The sequence below is a fragment of the Schistocerca nitens genome, chromosome 2 (assembly GCF_023898315.1).
Source record: "Schistocerca nitens isolate TAMUIC-IGC-003100 chromosome 2, iqSchNite1.1, whole genome shotgun sequence".
Lineage (NCBI taxonomy): Eukaryota > Metazoa > Arthropoda > Insecta > Orthoptera > Acrididae > Schistocerca > Schistocerca nitens.
The window spans coordinates 397,316,163-397,338,101 of record NC_064615.1 but is presented as its reverse complement, the minus strand read 5'-3'; the positions used below and the strand labels follow the sequence as shown (position 1 = coordinate 397,338,101).

At 43.4% G+C, this 21,939-nt stretch overlaps 1 protein-coding gene across 3 annotated transcripts in view; it reads right to left on the bottom strand.

The window, feature by feature from the left end:
- LOC126236245 (nuclear pore complex protein Nup214-like) overlaps positions 1-21,939 on the bottom strand; it is a 153,081-nt gene that overhangs the window by 94,054 nt on the left and 37,088 nt on the right. For all 3 annotated transcript variants that reach the window (XM_049945388.1, XM_049945390.1, XM_049945389.1), the window contains one exon: positions 9,973-10,163. In XM_049945388.1, the coding sequence (XP_049801345.1) occupies positions 9,973-10,163 (191 nt within the window). The remainder of the gene's footprint in view (positions 1-9,972; positions 10,164-21,939) is intronic.

Sequence of the window (21,939 nt, the reverse complement as noted above, 5' to 3'; positions counted from 1 at the left end):
GGGCTCAATGGTAACGCATCTCCAATACGCTTGGCATTTCCATCAGACATTCCTAACCAACCAGTGCTTTTCCCTTTGCACATGCATCGAACTTCCAAGAATTTTGCATGCCACTTGAGGCTTCTATCGCTCCTGTGTAGAAACTGTGTTACGGGAGAATGACTCGTGCATGTACTGTGACACATGGTCTGAAGCGTGTTCAGTCGAGTACAGCATTACAATTTTCATCTGCTAGAGGACAATAGTGTACAGAGACAGTCAAAAAACAGGCCAAGAGAGTGTTTTTGTGAATTGTTCTGTTTATTTCTTGAAGGCTTTTTGGTTTGTTTTTGTTTGTACAATTTTGTATATGATTTTAGTAGTGAGAATGATGCGTGAATGTGGTCTAAAGTAAAAATGTAGATCATTGTTCTACTGATGAACGCTGTACGAACTACAGTAGAACCCCTCTAATCCGACCTTGGATGGTCCGTCATTCCGGTTAGTCCGACCATGCTCAGGCTCGCGAGCCTGTGCCGACTTGTCACTGACTGGACGCCTGTCGGGCCATTGTTGCGGTGTCTATCGCTGTGCATAGTGTTACACTGTATGTTATTGTGCAGTTTTATCCTTTGTTGGGATTAAAAAACATTGTCGTCCACTTTATTCCATGTTCTCTACAGTACTTATTACTGTAGATTCCTTGTGTGTACAGTTGTCTGTTTTTCACCATATCTGGGTTCAAACATAAACACACAACTCTTTCACTAAATAAAAAATTAGCAGGGCTACAAAGACTGGACGAAGGAGAATCTTTCCAAAAAATTGCAAAGGAACTGAATGTAGGTGTTACAACAATTAAGGATTGGAGGAAGAATCGGAAAGACATTGAATCCTATACAGTTACAACTGATGGTGAAAACACTCTGAAGAATCACAAAACATTAAAAAAGCCTAAACTTGAACTGCCTGATAATAACGCATTGTGGATGTGGTTTTGCCAAGAAAGAAGGAAAGGAACTCCAATTTCTGGACCAATTCTCAAAGAAAAAGCGATAGTTTTGCACAAGAAAGTGCTATAAACATTTTTTAGTTGACAGTATATATCGTTTATACAGTATTAAGTACAGCACAGTACTGTAAGTTGTTTGTCATTTTTCCTTTTAAAACCAATACATAAAATAGTGTGCGCAGACGTCTTTTAGTTCTTAAATCGTTCCATGGTCCCCGTCCTGAAGGTGGCGGATTAGAGGAGTTCTACTGTATTGAGAGAAATTTTTAAGACTGTGTGAATGCAGACAACAGGGAATTTTGTATCATGAGTTTTATGGTAAAAGGAAAGCTAATGTGAGTGAAAATGAAAATAGTTAATAATGTAGAGTATAAACAAAATATCAGAATGTTAATTGGTTAGTCATGAAAGGTGCGGACTAACGTGGGAGAATAATGTTTTTCTATTGGCCTTAAAGAAAACTGACCAATAAGAACGGAGTATTCTTCACGTGTCTTTTCGCTTGGAAATACAGAATGCTTACAGCAGTCTAAATGGTAGGAGCCCAGCCTTTCAATGGTACAGTAGTGTGAGCTCTGAAGGATGTTATAATTTGTAACAATATTATGAGAAGGAAAGTTGCCACTCACCATATAGCGGAGCTGTTGCAGTGTGGTTCCAGTTGCCTGAGACTGCGGTCGTGTGTGTGTGTGTGTGTGTGTGTGTGTGTGTGGGCGCGCGGGCGCGCATGTCTACTGTTGACAAAGCCCATTGGCCGAAACTTTAATTGTGAAAATATTTTTATTGTGCCTATCTGTGACTCGGCATCTCTGCTACATAGTGAGTGGCAACTTTCCTTCTCATAATATTGTTACACTCCATCCTGGATTTTCCATTGTTGGAAGTTATAATTTGCTGGTTTTAGTTGTGCTACATGCTTCAAAAGTGTTTTAAAGTGAAGACTTATTTATTCCGGTGGTTTTTTTAAGAGATTTTGAGTATGAGAAAAGACAGTAATTCTGCGTGGCATACTGAACAGATTGGTGACTAAAACCTTGAGTGCATTAGACACTGATAAACTCAATAGCATGGCAAGCATTTTCATTTAAGAGCAATCTGTGCTTAGTAACTGTTCAGATTTTGATAAATAAGCTACCATAAACTTGCTAATGTGAATGAAAGCGTTTGTGCATGACTGCATTAAGATGAGGATGGGCTTGGCAGTGAACTTGTACATTGTCAAGGTTCTGAATATACCAAAGTTTTGCCAGTACCTTCCTCCTTTCCATTCAAAATTAAGACCTTTTCCCAATTTTTGGAATAGTTACGTTGTATGCAGCCTGATGTGAGTTCCAGTAGAGTAGGTTTCTGCTCGGCTTTCCTACCAGCGACCTGCTGCAACGAGTCCACAGGTAGCTGCAGGTAATGGACGAAAGAAACTGTGCTGCCGCACGTGGTGCATCTGTGTCGAGAAAATAGTTAAAAAGCTGTAGTACATTGAATCTGTGGTTGAGAGAAATTTTGTGAAAGACCATATAGTGAACAATGACGAAATATTTAGTATATCGGTACAAGCAGAATTTTGAATGGAACCTGTTTCGAGTCACCAGAGAGACTTACAAGAAAGGTGATGATGTTAAAGCGCATTGAAGTAGGAGACAGCATCAAAGCGATATCAATGAGCAGCAGTATGGCAGGGCAGTGCTGCCAACTTACATGACAAATGGGGATCCTGAAACTGGTACAGCAGATGGAGCAGGTCAAGTCAGACAGTTTCAGAATGCCGAGGCTGTAGCATTCAACAAAAGATAAGTTAAGTTTGTTACATCTGTGTGTGTGTGTGTGTGTGTGTGTGTGTGTGTGTGTGTGTGTGCGTGCTGAAAGACTGAGTAACATGGTAAGTGATAAAGATTTTGTAAATACGATAAAAGAGGAAGAACTCTCATTCGGTGAAAGTGGTTCACAAACTAGCACACCTGAACAGAGGGAAGGAGTAGATGTTAAAGTAAAAGAGGAGGTTTTTGATAATATTTCCATGTTATTTACAAACAGTGGAGTGGAATCTGCTTCAAGGGTGTCAGTTAATGTAACTAGTGGGGGTAATGTAAATCCTGAAAGTGACATTATGCATGAAATCAGTAACAACCAATTGTATGATGACAGTGTCGGCAGTGTTACTGAATCAAATGTGGATATCAAATTAGGTACAGTATCGGTGGAACAAGGTAAAAATGAAACAGTAATGCAGAAAATAGAAACTGGAAGTATGCAAGAAACCTTTGGTGTGTTAATGGGTTCTATAAAAGATGGATACAAACAACATACTAATTTGGCTGAAATAATTGATCAGAAAATTAGTAAACTTGATGAAAAACTCTAAGAGTAGACTGCTGTTTTATAAGAAATGTGGAAAAATTATTTGAAGTCATTGGAAAGCAAAGTGGGTGGCAAAATTTCTTAAGTTGAGAATAACTGCCAACAATTCATTAAAACTGTAAAAGTGAATTAACAGAGGCCTTAAAAAACTTTGCTGCTGACAACAAAAAAGGGGTAGATTTGATAAAAGAAAGTGTGCAGAAAGTAGAGGTCAAACTAGAGGCGGTAGAGTCTGTATGTGTAAATGATCACAAATTGTTAGACAGTAAAATCAGTTCTGAATATGTCAAATGTACGAATGAAGTAAAAAGTATGTGTGACCAAGTGGGTATGTCTGAAGAAAATTTTCTTCAGCTAACCAACCAAGTAGAAGAGGTTGAAAATAAGTTGGATGAGCAAGTTGAAACTAACCTCAGACATGGAACTAACAGTAGTGGGTGTCGTTTTGTAGTAGAATCATCGGAAATATTATATGTCACCAACAGGCAGTTTTTGATCCAACAGGAAATGTACATCCAAAAGAATTTTGGAATGACTTTGAAGGTGTTTTACCTAGTTGGTGGTCAGACAGACAAAAAATACGGTTTATTACGTCTAAATTTTTGGGAGAGTCTAGAACTTGGGGGGTTATTGCTACTGAATAGTACAATATTCTAGATAAATTTAAGTAGGCTTTTTAAAGAATATTGGGGCAAGCAAAAACAAATGGTGTTGCTAAATAGCTTCTGGGATGGGGGAAAAGTTTAATCCCTGAAAGGAAAGTGTAAGAAAGTGGATGACAAATTTGTCACATTTAAACAATAAAGTTGAGCCAGAACAAATTATTATGGATCTGGAAGGTAAAGTGCAGGAGCAGAGGTGCTGGGAGGTGGCACTATCCAGCAAAATAATGGGGAGCAGGTGCACAATTATCGAACATATTCTCCAGTGCGAGAGGAAGATGTTGCACCAAGTCGACAGCAAATGGGGGTGAATGTAAGAAATGGTACAGAATCCCAGAATCCATTAAACTAAATGCTGTCTGTGAAAGGGCTAGCATTTACAAGACAGGAAGTAGTATTTGAACCTGCTAGCTAAACCCTTTGTATGTGTTAATACTAAACAGACAGGGATTATAAGTGAGGAGCAGAAGAAGGTAGCAACAACAGACGAAATGAGCTACATAAAGAGCTGTACATTTAACGGAGGTTTAGGGGATTTTTTGGACAGAGATAAACAAAATAAGCACTCTGTTGCAGATGAAATGGGTGATGTATTAGCGGAAAATGTGATAGAACCTGATTGCCAGAAAGTGTTTACCAACTAAGTTGAAGTAGAGTCATGTTCTGGGGCAGGAGAAAGTACAGAAGCTGAAGAATTACCAGAGATTTGTGAAATATGGGGAAATGAAAGTAACCAGATGTGACAAGTGCAGTAAATAAAGGAGATTTTGATTATGAACACTTAAGTGTAGGGGTCAGAAAAAGGCATATTATAATGATGAAAACGGATATACAATGGCCACATAGTTAAAGGAAGTTTAACAAATATGACGAAAAATATACCTGGATAAAGCTGAAGAACATTTATTATGAAAGGAATATGAATGGATGTGGAGATTATACTGTAAATTAAAAAAAGTTTGATTTCTGTTCAATAGTGATAAATTAAAAATATATGAAGAAGAAGTGATGCAAGAGACACTGCACAAAAGTGGTAACTATGTTTTTGTAAAATGTTTGTAAATAATTGCTTTGTGTGAAATGTGTGTTTCCACTATTAAATATTCTCAAGTTGAGTTAAAGCAAAGAAAAAGTTTAAGTTTTGCTTTCAATAGCAACTAGTTTTCTCTAAAAGAAACTCATTAACTCTTCTAAAGGAAATAAATTCTTGAAAAAAATTTTCTAGTAGATTTGATCTTACTGATTAAAGTAAAATAAAGAAGCAACACTCTGTTAATTTACTTTCATTTGAAGTCAAGTTAAATGAAATATAACATTTGTAAATTCTTGTAATACGAAGTGGTTGTGTATTAGGATGAGCACAAAGAAAGTAGTCTTTGACAGAAGTATGGTTTCAAGGACAACACTGCATGTAAACCCTGGTAGGATAGATATGTGCAGAATGGAGGAATGTTATGAATGCTACACTGTCAAGGTGCCATAATCAAAAACCAGGGAAATGTATGCGACGAAAATACGATAGTGCTGTGCTGATGCTAAGGTAGGCTAAAATACCGTTATCAAATAGGACACAAATCGCAGTGCCTTTAAATGAAAAAGTGAACAAGTAGTTAACTTCAAAAGACTTTCATGAAACATGAATTTTTAAAAATATTGAAAGAGCTTTTAAAACACTGAAAATTTGTTTTGAACATTTGCATCAATTTTGTCAAGTAAGAAACAATTTTTATACAGAAATTAAAGATTAGGCTAGGCTAGTTGCAGATTGCCAAGTCTGGAGAAAGAAATTCGTAATTTTAGTTTATAAGAATGAGAATTTTTTGAAAGATTTAAGATTTGAAGCCAGGACTAATCATTTGTATAATTCTAAAAATTTTTAAAGAAAAAAGAAAATTTATAATCACAGGGTGTGTGAGGTCTTCTATCGCTTCTGTCTACAGCCTGTGTATCAGGAGAATGACTCATTCGTGCACAGTGACAGCTGGTCTGAAGCGGGTTCAGTCAAGTACAGGGTTCTAATTTTCATCTGCTAGAGGACAGTAATGCGCAAAGACATTCAAGAAACAGGTCAAGAGAATGTTTTTGTGAACTTTTCTGTTTATTTCTTGAAGGCTATTTTGTTTATTAACGTTTGTAAAGTTTTGTATATGCTTTAGCAGTGTGAATGTGGTCTAAAGAAAAAAATGTAGCTCATTGCTCTACTGATGAAAGCTGTACAAATTCGTGAGAGAAAGTTTTAAGACAATGTGAATGCAAACAACAGGGAATTTTGTATCATGTGTTAAATAAATTTATGGTAAAAGGAAAGCTAATTTGAGTGAAAATGAAAATAGTTAAAAACATTAAGTATAAACAAAATACCAGAATGTTAAATATTTACTTCGGGAAAAAGTACAGTTTGAAAGTGTGTTATTTGTTGACTGGTTAGCCATGAAGAGTGCGGACTAATGTGGGAGAATAACGTTTTTCTATTGGCCTTAAAGAAAACTGACAAATCAGAACACGCCTTTTCTCTTTGAGATATAGAATGCTTACAGCTGTGGTGTCACTGCCAGACACCACACTTGCTAGGTGGTAGCTTAAATCGGCCGCGGTCCATTAGTACATGTCGGACCCGCGTGTCGCCACTGTGTGATCGCAGACCGAGCGCCACCACACGGCAGGTCTCGAGAGACGTACGAGAACTCGCCCCAGTTGTACGGCGACGTTGCTAGCGACTATACGGACGAAGCCATTTCTCTCATTTGCCGAGAGACAGTTAGAATAGCATTCAGCTAAGTTAATGGCTACGACTTAGCAAGGCGCCATTAGCCTTAAATAGCTTGTATATAAAGAGTCACTTGTATCGCCACAATCTCCAGATGTCTCATCAAGAACGATGTATACAAGGATGTATTAAAAGTTAAGTATATTCCAAAGATACATATTTTCTTTATCACATTCATTAAGTCTCCTGTTTCAGACCTCACTCCATCCTTCGTGAGTTAGCGCGTGCATCTTGGCCGCCTCTTTCAATTAGTGTGCGTAGTGTTGGCAAGTCTGCCGACACTACAACAGCAGTCTAGGTGGTCGGAGCTCAGCCTTTCAATGGTCCGGTCATGTGTAGTACGAGCTCCACAGGATGTTATAATTGGTCGGTTTTAGTTGTTTTTCAGAAAGTACAGATTTTTTAAGTGATTTTGTGTATGAGAAAAGGCAGTAATTCCACATGGCATATTGAGCAGATCAGTGACTAAAACCTTGAGTGCATTAGACATCGATAAACTTAATAGTATGGCAAGCATTTTCATTTAAGAGCAATCTGTGCTTAGCAGCTGTTCAGATTTCGGGAAATACGCGACCATAAACTTGCTAACGTGAATGAAAGGGTTTGTGTGTGACTGTGTTAAGATTAGCACGGGCTTGGCAGTGGACATGAACATTATCAAGGTTCAGAATATACCAAAGTACTCCCACCTTTCATTCAAAATTAAGACCTTTTCCCGATTCTTGGAATAGTTACGTTGTATGCAGCCTGGTGTGAGTTGCAGTATGGTAGGTTTCTGCTCGGCTGTTCTACCGGCGATCTGCTGCAACGAGTTCACAGGTAGCTACAGGTAATAGACGAAAGAAACCATGCCGCCACATGCTCATAAAACCCCTTGTGCAGAGGTGGTTTCTTGCTGATTCAACAGCAACATGCACATTGCACCCAAAACAGTGGCTTGACTTCACACAAATTCCAACATACAAAATGATTTCTCTGTGCTGTAGTCACCAAGTTGCTACAAACAAACAACAGTGCAGCTGTGTCAAAACTTTGAACCTTCTCCTAAACAGTGACATGTGCAATGTGTTTCTACATTTTGTAGTTGGTCACAATTAACAAATGAAATCTGTTCTTTCTTTTTGAATCGCCTAGTGTAAAAATTTATAGGGGTCTTCTGCGATTACAAATGAGAAAAACAACAACTGTGCTGAGCCAGCCAAAAATTTAACAGGAAAAAATTATCAAAATCTGTCTCTAGAGTAAGGTCCAACTACTAAATTTAACAACAAATGTTTTTGTCAGCAATACTCATCCTGCTTCTCTTGCATAGAAGAGAAGGTTGAAGCATTCATTGTACCTTTAATTTATTATTTCAGGTAGTAACTTTTACATTAATTAGTTACATGTGATAAAGATGTCAACATATGGCCCACTACAACAGTTTACAAACACACTACCTGTAGCTTGTTTCTGAAATACATTTTTGGATGAAAAATACAAGTGCGATATAAAAGATATCTTTTCTCTTACACTACTAAAGCAAGCATGCTACATGTTGAAACAGAAGAAATTAAAATGTTAACTACCTGAGCTTCAAGCAAAGTAAACAATAATGTGAACACTAAGCAAAAGCACACGGAGGAGAATGGTAAGTTCACAGCTTCATGACCATCTTAAAACTTGTTGCGCACTGACAGGTGAAATACACACATCAAAAAAAGTTTTGCATCACCTCGGTTCCAAGAGTATCGGAACCTGTACAGAAAATTGGAATAGAGATCAACATAAACATCACTTCCACCATTTTTACTTTTCATGAAAACCATACAGTAAATGTTGTACCACCATACTGTGAGACCTTCAGATGTGGTGGTCCAGACTGCTCTACACACTGGTACCTCAAATATCCAGCAGCATGTCCTCTTGCATTGGTGCACGACTGTATTCGTTGTGGCATACTGTTTACAAGTTCATCAAGGCACTGTTGGTCCAGACTGTCCCCCTCGTCAATGGCGATTCGGCATAGATTCCTCCGAGTGGTTGGTGGGTCACGTCGTCCATAAACAGCCCTTTTCAATCTATCACAAGCATGTTCGATAGGGTTCATGTCTGGAGAACATGCTGGCTACTCTAGTCGAGTGATGTCGTTATCCTGAAGGAAGTCATTCACAATATGTGCATGTTGGGGGTGTGAATTCACGTTTCGCACAGCTGTTACGGTGCCTTCCATGACCACCAGGGTCGTACGAAGGTACCACATAATGCCACCCCAAAACAGCAGGGAACCTCCACCTCGCTGCACTCCCTGGACAGTGTATCTAAGGCGTTCAGCCTGATCGGGTTGCCTCCAAACACATCTCCGATGATTGTCTGGTTGAAGACATATACGATACTCATCGGTGAAGAGAATGTGATGCCAATCCTGAGTGGTCCATTCGGCATGTCGTTGGGCCCATCTGTACCGCGCTGTATGGTGTTGCGGTTGCAAAGATGGACCTTGCCATGGACGTCGGGAGTGAAGTTGCTCATCATGCAGCCTACTGCGCACAGTTCGAGTCGTAACAAGACATCCCGTGGCTGCATGAAGAGCATTATTCAACATGGTGGTGTTGCTGTCAGAGTTCCTCTGAGCCATTATCCGTAGGTAACGGCCAGTCACTACAATAGTAGCCCTTGGGTGGCCTGAGCGAGGCATGTCGTCGACAGTTCCTGTCTCTCCGTATCTCCTCAATGTCCGAACAACATTGCTTTGGTTCACTCCGAGACACCTGGAACACTTCCCTTGTTGAGAGCCCTTCCTGGCACAAAGTAACAATGTGGGCGCAATCGAACCACAGTATTGACCGTCTAGGCATGGTTGAACTAAAGACAACATCAGCCGTGTACCTCCTTCCTGGTGGAATGATGAACTGATTGGCTGTTGCACCCCCTCCATCTAATAGGCACTGCTCATGCATGATTCTTTACATCTTTGGGCAGGTTTAGTGACATCTCTGAACAGTCAAAGCGACTGTGTCTGTGATACAATATCCACGGTCCACGTCTATCTTCAGAAGTTCTGGGAACCGGGGTGATGCAAAACTTCTTTTGATGCGTGTATTAACCATTTCTCTTCACTAAATTTGTCATTCAGTCACATAAATACACAAAAAATATGGTATCCTTATAAATTATTTATAGCAGAAAAAACCGTGTATAGTAGTTTGTGTAGTTACTCAGGTGGTTTGGTGATTTTCCGTCGACGAGATCTGGCATCCTCTACCCAAACAAATGTTTCCATCATCAAGCCTCTCAGGGATTGCACCTCAGTTGTTTGAGCTCGTGTTGTTTCTTCAAGCTCACGACAAAATTCCTCCATATTTTCTACTTTTTTCTGCAATAATGTTCTTTCCTCCTGTATTCCAACCTAAAAATAATGAAGCGATGTGATTTCAGTAACATTAACAACATTATCAATCAAAGGAATCAAATTAATGAACGCATAAGGCAATACTAAGTATAGATTCTGAGAAATTTAAACAGTGAATATCATCATTCTACACTAATTAAATCAATAAATAAATAGGAGCCAAAATTTAGTCACTAAGCACTCTGTAAATTCTTTCATAAAGGAAATGTAGTGTCACCGCCAGACACCACACTTGCTAGGTGGTAGCCTTTAAATCGGCCGCGGTCCATTAGTATATGTTGGACCCGCATGTCGCCACTATCAGTGATTGGAGACCGAGTGCCACCATACGGCAGGTCTAGTCTAGAGAGACTCCCTAGCACTCGCCCCAGTTTTACACCCGACTTAGCTAACGATGGTTCACTGTCTACATACGCTCTCATTTGCAGATACGACAGTTTAGCATAGCCTTCAGCTACTTTATTTGCTATGATCTAGCAAGGCGCCATATTCAATCACTATATTCAAGAATGTATTCTGAACAGATAATATTGTGACTCATGTACTGTCAAGAGCGACGTTCATCATTAATGGATTAAAGTTAATTATCAAACTAATTACGTCCGCTTTCTGAATTCTAATTCCTTGTCATGTTCCAGACCTCACGTCAGTAGAGTCCTTCCCTCCTCACGCCAGCCTGCGTGAGCTAAAACGCGTGCATTTCGGCCCCCACTAGTAACATGGTGTTGGCTCTTCTGCCAACACAACAGGAAAATTTTCAGGGGTGTAGGTCAAGCCAAAGTACATCACAAAGAGATAGCTGGTAGAAACAAAGAATGTCGGCATGACTAATTGTTATATTATATTTTTAAGAAAGGCAACCACTTGCCTGAATCTGTATGGAAAGTTGCAGATAGGCACATGTAACAGTACAGTCACTACTAGCTTTTGAGCTACTGCTGTTTTTCCAGTTTAGGTGGAATCACAATCACAATGACATCCAAATGCACCCTTCCACAGCCGCAGCAACAATGATGATTTACGAGTGGTTGATCAGACTCACAGAAGTGGGGGGAGGGGACCATGTCGGTAACGGGGGGCAAGGAAGGGAGGAGGGGGGGGGGGTGAGGTAATGAGAGACATGATACCTTTCCTTCTCTGTTACAAGTCTCCCTGTACACACAACAATCAGCTTCAGATAAATAGATTGATCCCATCCGGAATTTTCATGATTGTAAAATTATTTTTGAAGTTAGCACGTAATAAATGAATGTGATAAATAATCATGAAGATGATAATGACAATGACGACAAAACATGTCATATAAATCACTCGCAATGCATCCCAAAGTATAGCTCATACAAATGTCTAAACAGAAGTAAGTCAGCAACGAGTCACGATTCAATCTGTACTCTATTGCAGATCTAGATTTCAGCTGAAGCTGAATTAAGCTATGTGCATGCTGAGGGTTGCATTTCCAAGCCTGTCGAGTCTACGATACTCACTCCATATGCAATGATGATAGCTATACTGTAGTTGAAATCTGGCTCTGCAATAAAGTACAGACTGAATCATAACTGGTTGCTGACTTACTTCCTGTTTGAATTAGATCACAGTCACTGCGTGCAATAGTTCCAACGGAATCTAACCTCATGACATACGAATGTACCCAAATATTGCACAAATGGCAGTGGGGGGACAGTCGAATGAGAAACAGAGAGAAAAAGTACACTCTAGTACTGAAAGGCTCGAAATAGGAAAGGGTGAATTAAAAGAGTGAGAAAAAAAGCATGACTGAAGGTTAATGAGCAATGACAACTATAGCTGATACATTAGATGCTGGTTCATCTTATTCCAAACATGTGTTTATTTAAGTTAGTTCACTAATGGTTCCTCCAATTTGTAACACCAAACAATGCTGTAACAAAATAAAGAGAGACATCTCTGATAGATACTATGGTAACCCGCAGTTACCACCTACATCCAACATCCGACAAAGTTCAGCAGGATGTGTGGCGTCGAACCATTATGTGTTATTCAATCTGCACATGATCGTGCACAGTGGCTAAGTTCAGCTGCTAGGGGATGGCACTTTCAGACAGAGCTGACAGATGTGAGAGTGGTGCATATTAACAGCACCCCAATACACCTCCAAGTGGATACTTATCTCAGTCTTGGTTCTCTTTCAAAGCTGGCTACTTCACACTGTATTGTCAGTTAGATTCCTATTTTGAGCCAATTTACTGTGGAAACAATGTACAATTTGGTGATTCAGTCAGCAACTTATAGAAATCTGTTTGACTTGGAGACTTTCTGGGCTTCTGGATTTACAATCTCCAATCCCATTTATTTAATATCAGCTCTTGTGATTTATCAAGAGTTGGATGACTTGTGGAAGTAATATTCTATCCCTTTTTTCACCAAGACCCGGCAACGCTACTGATTATATGGCGCATATCACTCTCAAATATACAAAACAAGCCAATTTTTTCCATGCCAGGTCTGTACCACCCACTTCACATTCAAGTGAAGGAAGAATTAGACAGATTTACAGCTTTACACATCAGAACCCATGTTGTCCACTCAATGGACTACACTGTTTACCAACAAGCCGATAGACAAACTCAGTCTTTGTGGTGACTTTAGGGTGATGGTTAATCACAGCGCTAGGTCGACACACATCCCTTTCCTCACCTGGATGAACTTATGACGAAGCTGATGGGTGTACAATATTTTTCAAAACTAGATTTGTTGAAAACATGTTTACAGCTGCCAACTGATGAAGAATCACATCAGCTTCTTATCGTTAATATGCCGTATGGCCTCTACAGGTACAACTAATTGGTGTTGGCATTGCAATTGCACCAACAATTTGTCAACGCTATTTGGAGCAGCTTACCCAACGAATTCCCTGTAGTATCACACAGCAGCCCTTCCATCTCCTAAGAATGTGAAGGAGCTTCAGGTATTCCTACGCAAAGACACATATTACCACTAGTTCCTTCCACAGGCAGCTTCGATTTCCTACCTTCTCAATCACTGCTTAAGAAAGGTGCAGCATTTGCTTGGATCCCCGCCTGCAACCATGCATTCAAGACGTTGAAGGATGGTTTGCATTCTGCTCCGTTCTCAGCCACTTATCAACTGGGACTACAGCTTGTGGTTGCAATGGACACACCACAATATGATGTGGGGGCTTTGTTGACAACATTATGTGGATGGTTCAAAGCAGCCCATTGCTTTTGTGTCAAGACACTTAATGACGCACAGGATAATTATTCTCAGATAGAGGAGGCTGTTGCTATTATTTAGACTATCAAGAAGTTTTATGTGTGTCTTTACAGCATTATGTTTCCTTTGGTGACTTATCACAAGCTGTTACTCCCTCTGTTTAGCCCCATGGTACACTTACTGGACAAGACAGCCCATAGACTTTAAAGGTGGGCCATGTTCCTTAGTAGATATAATTATGAGATTCATTTCTGACCTATGGCTCAGCATTCAAATGCAGAAGCTCTTTTGCATTTATCAACGGTACCTTGACCCTGGTTTCAATCGTGAGGGAGTACTTTGTTTTTGCTTTGACAAGGAAGCTTGGCAGATAGTGGATGGATTCACTATTATCAGTTCTCACATTGTTCAAGCCCCTGCCCCTACCCTGTTCTCTATCACAAGCAACAAAACAATCAGCATGGAGGGCCCAAGTGACCTTTGGCTCATGCACCAGATACCATCTGCAATTATTCACTGTTCAGCACAGACTCATGCTCATCGATGGCATCATATTCTTGTCCACAGAATGTGTTGTTACAAGGGTGGTCATTGAAGTATCTCTCAGGCACGACATTCTTCATCTACTACATCAGAATCATTTTGGCATCTCATGCATAATCACTCCTTGTTCTAAATGTGAACGTCATCAGGCCAATCACTGGCCACATTATTCATTGCAGCCTGAGCAATCGCAGGCTTGAGAGTGTGTCCATGTTTACTTTGGAAGCCTCTTCTAGGATGCTTATTGGTTGGTGGTTGTTGATGCTTACTTCCAATTTCCACACATTGTCAACTGCTGCTTCACCATGATAGAGGCAACACTGGGGGCTCTCACTCTAATATTCTCCATTGAAGGCCTTTCCCACATGCTGGTAACTGACAACAATCCACACTTCCGTCTCTCAGTGTTTTCACAATTTTTGTGCACACCACGGTATTCATCATGTTTATGCACCCATTTTCCGCCCTCGGTTGCACAAGGAGGCAGAACACCTAGTCCGAACTTTTAACATGCAAATGAAGAATTATATTGCTAATGCCCCTGCAGAAGAGGCTCTCACATGTTTCCTTAGTTACTATAGGACCATGCCCATCAGTGAGAAAAGCCTAGCAGAGCCACTGCATGACTGCCAGCCATGCACAGTGCTGAATCTAGTGGACCCAACACCAAGGCCTCTCACGGCACATATGACCATGTGCTACACACGTGAGACGGTTGTCTGCGGTTGCGGGTTTGGTCACTGCAAGTGTTGGATTCTGTCAGGGAGGCCTGGCCACCTCCGCCTCCTCACATGCCTATGAGATCATCCTTTCTTCCTGCATCTGGTTCTCCTACTTCACCTGCCCCCATATGATATTAGGCCTTGCTCACCCTCCTCCATTTTTGTTACCAGCCCTCCACGAGTTCATCAGGCCCCAGGTGCAGATGGCCATACACAGTAGCTGAAGGTGCCACATGGATAGCTAGCACCGTCTCTGCTGTAGCCACTTCCTGCCTCCGGGTACATCCATGGATCCAGTTCAAGTGTCGGTGCCACCAGTGGCTGCCATCCTGCCTTCCAGCCTGCAAGCACCCACCTGCAGCGATGCCGTCACTGTCCAGGTCACTTTTGGCCCTATTCAATGCAGGCTGACAAGGCATGGAGGGAACCCACTGGTGGTACCAAAGAAGATACGGATGTTGCCTTCCTGAGCACCAAATGTTGTCCCACACTACAAAGGAGGAACACTGGGGTAGCCCCAGCTTACAGGTGCCAAGACAAAAGGAGAGGATTGTGGTAACCCAAGGTTATTACCTTAATCGCACCAGCACCTCGCCATCCTTCAAAGTTCAGAATGACACAGAGTGTCAGCCTGTCATGTGTTACTCAATCAGACTATGCTGGTGCTCGACAGCTAAGCTTGGCCGCCAGCAGTTTCAGACAGTGCTGACAGCAGTATATGCAGCTGTCACCCAGTGCTACTAATGTGAAAACATCACATGTCATTCTATTTCAGTCTGGATCACAGTGGCTTCTGTCTCATTCTGTAATGGTGTAACGCTCTTGTAAACTTCACTCCACTTGAAGATCATTATATCTCAAACTGAAACTGACACAGCTACACACAAGGATGATGTACAGAATGTATTTGTGGTTTCAGCATTGGAGTTGGTTGGTTGGATTAAAAGAGGAGGAAGGGATCAAACTACGAGGTCATCAGTCCCTTGTTCCGAATAAAACAATGCCACAAGTGTGAGAATAAAATAAATGAGACTGACAATTCAAAATGGAATGAAAGAAAAAAATCACAACAACGATGAAGGGCAACAAACATGTAAATGGACAAAAGGGGACAAGAAAAGCACAGAAATGCACGAAAAGGGGTGAAGAGATTAAACAACAAAGCATATTACCATGGCTGGCTGATCATGAGAATAAAAAAGGAGAAGCCAGCCACTCTACAACACATTAAAACCTCCACCCTAGAAGCACTAGGGTGGAGAACACAGAGGGACAAAGGACACGCACTTAAACTTAGATCAAATGATAAAACCCACCCTCAAGAATAAAACGTAAAACTAAATCAGCCGATGAGGCATTGTCAGATGAAATTAGCGGCAAACGAATCCGGTAACACAAGATTTCGTCGCTGGGCAGTCACAGTGGGACAGTGCACTGGAATATGGGCCACTGTCAACTGGGCACCGCACCGACAATCAGGCGGGCCTTCACGGCGCAGGAGGTAACTGTGGGCCGCCCAAGCGTGGCCAATGTGGAGCCGGCAGAGGAGCATTGATTCCCTGCGAGAGGCCCGCATGGAAGTCTTCCACACATTCGTAGTCTCCTTAATGACACGCAGCTTGTTGTGTGTACTATTAAGACATTGTCTCCCAAAGCCGAAAAACGCTACAGCGTAGGTCAGAATGCAGGTCAGGTTCAGAGATGCCTATCTCCAGAAGCGGTTTCCGCATAGCCTGTATGGCCAGCCTGTCAGCAAGTTTGTTGCCTGGGATGCTGACATGTCCTGGGATTCACACATATACCACTGAACGTCGGGACCCGTGCAGGGCATAGATGGACTCCTGGATGGACGCTACCAAAGGATGGCAAGGGTAGCACTGGTCGATAGCTTGTAGGCTGCTCAAGGAGTCAGTACACAGAAGAAACGATTCCCCGGGCCAGAAATGGATATACTGAAGTGCACAAAAGATGGCCACCAGCTCTATAGTGAATACACTGCAGCCATCGGGCAAGTAATGCTGTTCAAAATTGCCTCTGTGACCATCAGGCATCGAGCCGTCAGTGTAAACCACTTCAGAGCCCTGGAACACGTTAAGAATCGAGAGGAAGTGACAGCGAAGAGTAGCAGGAGTAACTGAGTCATTAGGGTCATGTGATAGGTCCAGATGAATCTGCGGCCTAGGTGTGCAAAATGGAGGTGCATGCGGATGGACCTGGATGGGAGGTGGTAAAGGGAAGGACTCCAGTTCAGCCGACAGGAGGGATCGCATGCGAACCGCAATTGTTAGCCCTGACCTGGGCCACCAATGCAGGAGATGAATTTCCACAGGTGGAAAAGGAGACAGCAATTCGGATGCTCAGGAGAACTATGAATGTGTTCAACGTAACTTACGAGCAGTTGTGCACGTCGGATCTGCAATGGAGGGACTCTGGCCTCCACCACGACACTGGTCACTGGACTTGTTCTAAAAGCTCCCATCACTACGCGAACGCCACATTGGTGCACTGGATAGAGTACACGCAATGCTGAGGGTTCCACCGAACCATAAACCAGACTCCCATAGTCAAGGTGGGATTGAACACGAGCTCTGTAGAGCTGCAGCAGCATAGAGCGATCTGCACCCCAGCTGGTGTTACTCAGGCAGCAGAGGGCATTCAGGTGCTACCAGCACCTCCGCTTAAGCTGACAAAGGTAAGGAAACCAAGTCAATCGGGTGACAAAAACCAGTCCTAAGAATCGATACCTCTCCACTACAGTGAGTGGTATAAGGTATAGTAAAAACAGAAATACACTCAATACAGAGTCCTGTGGGATCCCATTCTCCTCGATATGGTGGTAACTATGGGAGGCACCAACTTGGAAATGGAAAGTACGAAGCGACAGGAAATTTTGGATAAAAATCGGGAGCGGGCCTCGGAGACCCCACTCGTATAATGTGGCAAGGATATGATGTCGCCAGGTTGTGTCACACGCTTTTCATAAATCAAAAAAAGACAGCAACCAGTTGTTGGCATCTGGAAAAGCCTGTTCGGATGGCAGATTCGAGGGACACAAGATTATCAGTGGTAGAGCGACCCTGGTGGAAGCCATGTGACTCCAAGACCGCCAACACACCATAGTTCCAGTAGCTTACAAACATTGGTGAGGCTGATGGGCCAATAGCTATCCACATCAAGCAAGTTTTTACTGGGTTTGAGCACCAGAATTATGGTGCTCTCCTGCCATTGTGATGGAAAGACGCCATCGCACCAGATCCAGCTGAAGATGACAAGATGTCAGTTGTAATCAGATGCTCAGGCAGCAGAAGGCATTCAGGTGCTGCCAGCACTTTCACTTAAACTGACAAAGGTGAGGTAGCCAAGTCAACCAGGCGTCAAAAACCAGTCCAAAGAATCGATATTTCTCCAATGCAGTTAGTGGATCATCATGAAGATAAACTTCTGGTTCCGGATGAACGGTATGACGCCGACAGAAGTGCATGACACACGAGTTAGTGGCCAAAAACTGAAAGCCGTGGGCGAGAGCCCATGACTGCGCTTTGTGGATGGCTCCCTGTAGGCACCGCTCAGCAACACCAGTACTGGTGCAGCAGTACAAAATGCAGAAGTCGTCTGCATACATAGAGGGTGAGACAGATGGACCTACAACTGCTGCTAGACTGTTAATGGCCACTAAAAATAGTGATACACTCAATAAAGAGCCCTGCGGGACCCCATTCTCCTGGATATGGTGGAAACCATGGGAGGCACCAACTTGGACATGGAAAGTATGGAGCGACAGGAAATTCTGGTTGAAAATTGGAAGGGGGCCTTGGAGACTCTACCTCTATAGTTAGAAAGGATATAATGTTGCCAGGTGGTGTCATACGTTTTTCGTAGATCAAAAAAGATGGCAACAAGGTGTTGGTGTCCGGAAAAGGCTGTTCGGATGGCAGACTCAAGGGACATCAGATTATCAGTGGCAGAGCGCCCCTGGCAGAAGCTGCCCTGACATGGAGCCAGTAGCCCACGTGACTCCTGGACCCAACCCAACCGCGGACACACCATACGTTCCAGTAGCTTACAAACAACGTTGGTGAGGCTGGTGGGCCAATAGCTATCCACATCAAGTGGATTTTTACCAGGTTTGAGCACTGGAACGGTGGTTCTCTCGTGCCATTGCAATGGAAAGACGGCATCGCACCAGATCTGGTTGAAGATGACAAGGAGATGGTGCTTGTAGTCAGACAGATGTTTAATCATCTGACTGTGGATCCGATCCGGCCCAGGAGCTGTGTTGGGGCAATGTGCGAGTGCACTGAGGAGCTCCCACTCTGTAAATGGGGCGTTATAGGGTTCACTGTGGTGTGTAGTGAACGAGAGGACTTTCCTTTCCATCCGCCATTTGAGGGTGCGAAAGGCTGGGGGGGGGGGGGGGGGGGGGTACTTCTCTGATGCAGAGGCTCGAACACGAACATAGTGCTCAGCAAAGTGCTCGACAATCGTGTTTGCGTCGGCATATAGCACACCGTTAGTGGTAATGCCAGGGACGACTGTTGGGGTCTGGTACCCATAAAGACGTCTGATCTTTGTCCAGACTTGGGAAGGTGACGTATGGCACCCAATGGTCGACAAGTACCTCTCCCAACACTCCTGTTTCTGTTGTTTCATAAGCTGGCATACACAGGCACAGAGCCGCCTAAAGGCTATCAGATGCTCTGGGGGAAGGGTGCCGCTTATGTCACTGTAAAGCTCAGCGACACTCCGTAATTGCCTCAGCGACTTCCAGTGACCACCAAGGGTTGGTTGGTTGGTTGGTTGTTTGAGGTTTAAGGGACCAAACAGCGAGGTCATCAGTCCCTTGTTTCAAATATACTCCATTCTGCTAACGGGACATCTCAGAAAAGTCAGAACAATAAAACGGAAAAAGGGAAAAAACGTAAAGGGCAGTCACGTTGTCATTGGTAAAAACAAATGAGGGAAGTCGGCAAGAGAACGAACCCAACACTATGCTGAAGCAGCATAGGCAAGACCACCTGTGACTTAAAAGGTACAACTGCTATAATGCAGAAAATACGTATGGGAATAAAAAGACTAACCAAGCCTTAAAAAAGGGTAAAAAGAGTAAAAGGGGAAGAAAAGAGGATTCCGGTCAGGGAGGTGAATCGGGAATCTCTAAACACTGCCTACAGTGGGAGACACCCAAACACTCACCGCCCTGCCCCAACACCAGAGAGATTAAAAACCTTAAAACTGAGAATAAAAACCACTCTCCCGGAGGAAACCGAGAACCAGAGAGACCATCCGGGAATCGTCAGCCAACATCAAAGGTAAAGTGTGGGGGAGTCTGTACTTAGTACGCAGAGCCAAAAGAAGGGGGCATTCAACCAAAATGTGGGCCACTGACTGGAAGGCTCCACAACCACATAGCGGGGGTGGCTCATCACGCAAAAGAAAACCATGGGTCAGCCTAGTATGACCAATGCGGAGACGACACAGTGTGGTCGAGTCCTTTCGGGAGAGGCGAAAGGAAGAACGCCATGGGCCTGGTGTCACCTTAATTGCACGAAGTTTATTAGACAGTGGAGTAGCCTCCCAAGAATTGGCCCATGACTGCGCGAAGTGGGATTTGATGTGAAGCCGTAAATCCGCTGCAGGAGGGGTTACAGGAAACGGGGGTAAGTAACTGCTCCCCCAGCCAAACGATCAGCGAGCTCATTTCCCGGGATACCCACATGGCCAGGGACCCATAGGAAGTCAATGGAACAAGCAGCACGGTGAATATCAGCGAGATGGTCATGGATGGCAGAGACCAAGGGATGGCGCGAAAAACACCGGTCAATAGCAAGAAGGCCACTCATCGAGTCCGTACATAACAAAACGCGGTTGTGTTGGGATTGTTTAATAAAGGTAAGGGCCCGTGAAATTGCCATCAATTCCGCAGTAAACACCCCACATGTAGGTGGCAGCAGATGATTTTCCGTTCCAACAGAGGACGTGAAGGCATACCCAACATGATCAGCAGATTTAGAGCCATCAGTGTAAAAAACAACAGCATCCCGAAACTCCCATAAAATTTTGCGGAAAAAGGAACGAAACACCACCGGGGGAATGGAATCTTTCGGACCGCGGCGGAGATCCATCCGAATTCGAGGCCGAGGAACTAACCAAGGAGGGGTGGAGGGGAGGGAGCGAGGAAGACAGGACAAAGAAGGAAGTTGAAAATCACGGTAAAGAGACGCAAGGCGCAGCCCAACCGGTAAACCCGCCCGAGGGCGGGAGTCGGGTGGGCGACGTCCATGGTCTGGGAACAGGATAGAATAGGAAGGATGAGAGGGAGAAGAACGGATAGTGAGGGCATAAGACACCAGAAGCTGGGACCGCCGAACAGAAAGGGGTGGGATCCCAGCTTCAACCAGGAGACTATCAACAGGGCTAGTAGGGAAGGCACCGGTGGCCAAACGGATACCACGATGGTGGACTGGATCCAGCACGTGCAGTGTGGAAGGAGCAGCTGAACCATAAACTTGACAACCATAGTCCAAACGAGACAGAACTAGAGCACGATAAAGACGGAGGAGGAGAGAACGGTCCGCACCCCAAGAGGAGTGGGCAAGGAAGCGAAGGACATTGAGTTTACGTAAACATCCTACCTTCAGGAGTCTGATATGGGGCAACCAAGTGAGCTTGTTGTCGAAAAGAAGACCCAGGAAACGAAACTGTGAAACCACAGGCAATCGTTGTGCAGCGAGATAGAGCTCTGGATCAGGGTGGACCGTAGTACGGCGACAGAAGTGGACCACCCGCGATTTTAAAGGAGAGAATTGAAACCCGTGTGAGAGGGTCCATGCAGAGGCACGCCGTATAGCCACCTGGAGCTGCCGTTCTGCAGATGCCATCGAGGAGGAACTAACCCAAATGCAGAAATCATCCACATACAGGGCAGGGGCGACCAAGGGACCGACAGAGGCCACAAGTCCATTGATAGCAATGAGGAAAAGAAGGACGCTCAAGACAGAACCCTGTGGGATGCCCGTCTCCTGGGTCCGTGGAGAACTAAAAGCAGTACCAACTCTAACTCTGAATGACCGATGGATCAGGAACTGGCGGATAAAATTCGGGAGTGGGCCCCGAAGACCCCACTGATGAAGGGTTAGTAAGATGTGATAGTGCCAGGCCGTGTCATAGGCCTTGCGAAGGTCAAAAAACACTGCAACCAAATGGCGGCGCTGGGAAAAAGCCTGCCGAACTGCGGATTCCAAGCGAAGTAAATGATCGATTGGAGATCGTCCCTCTCGAAAGCCACACTGGTAAGGGGA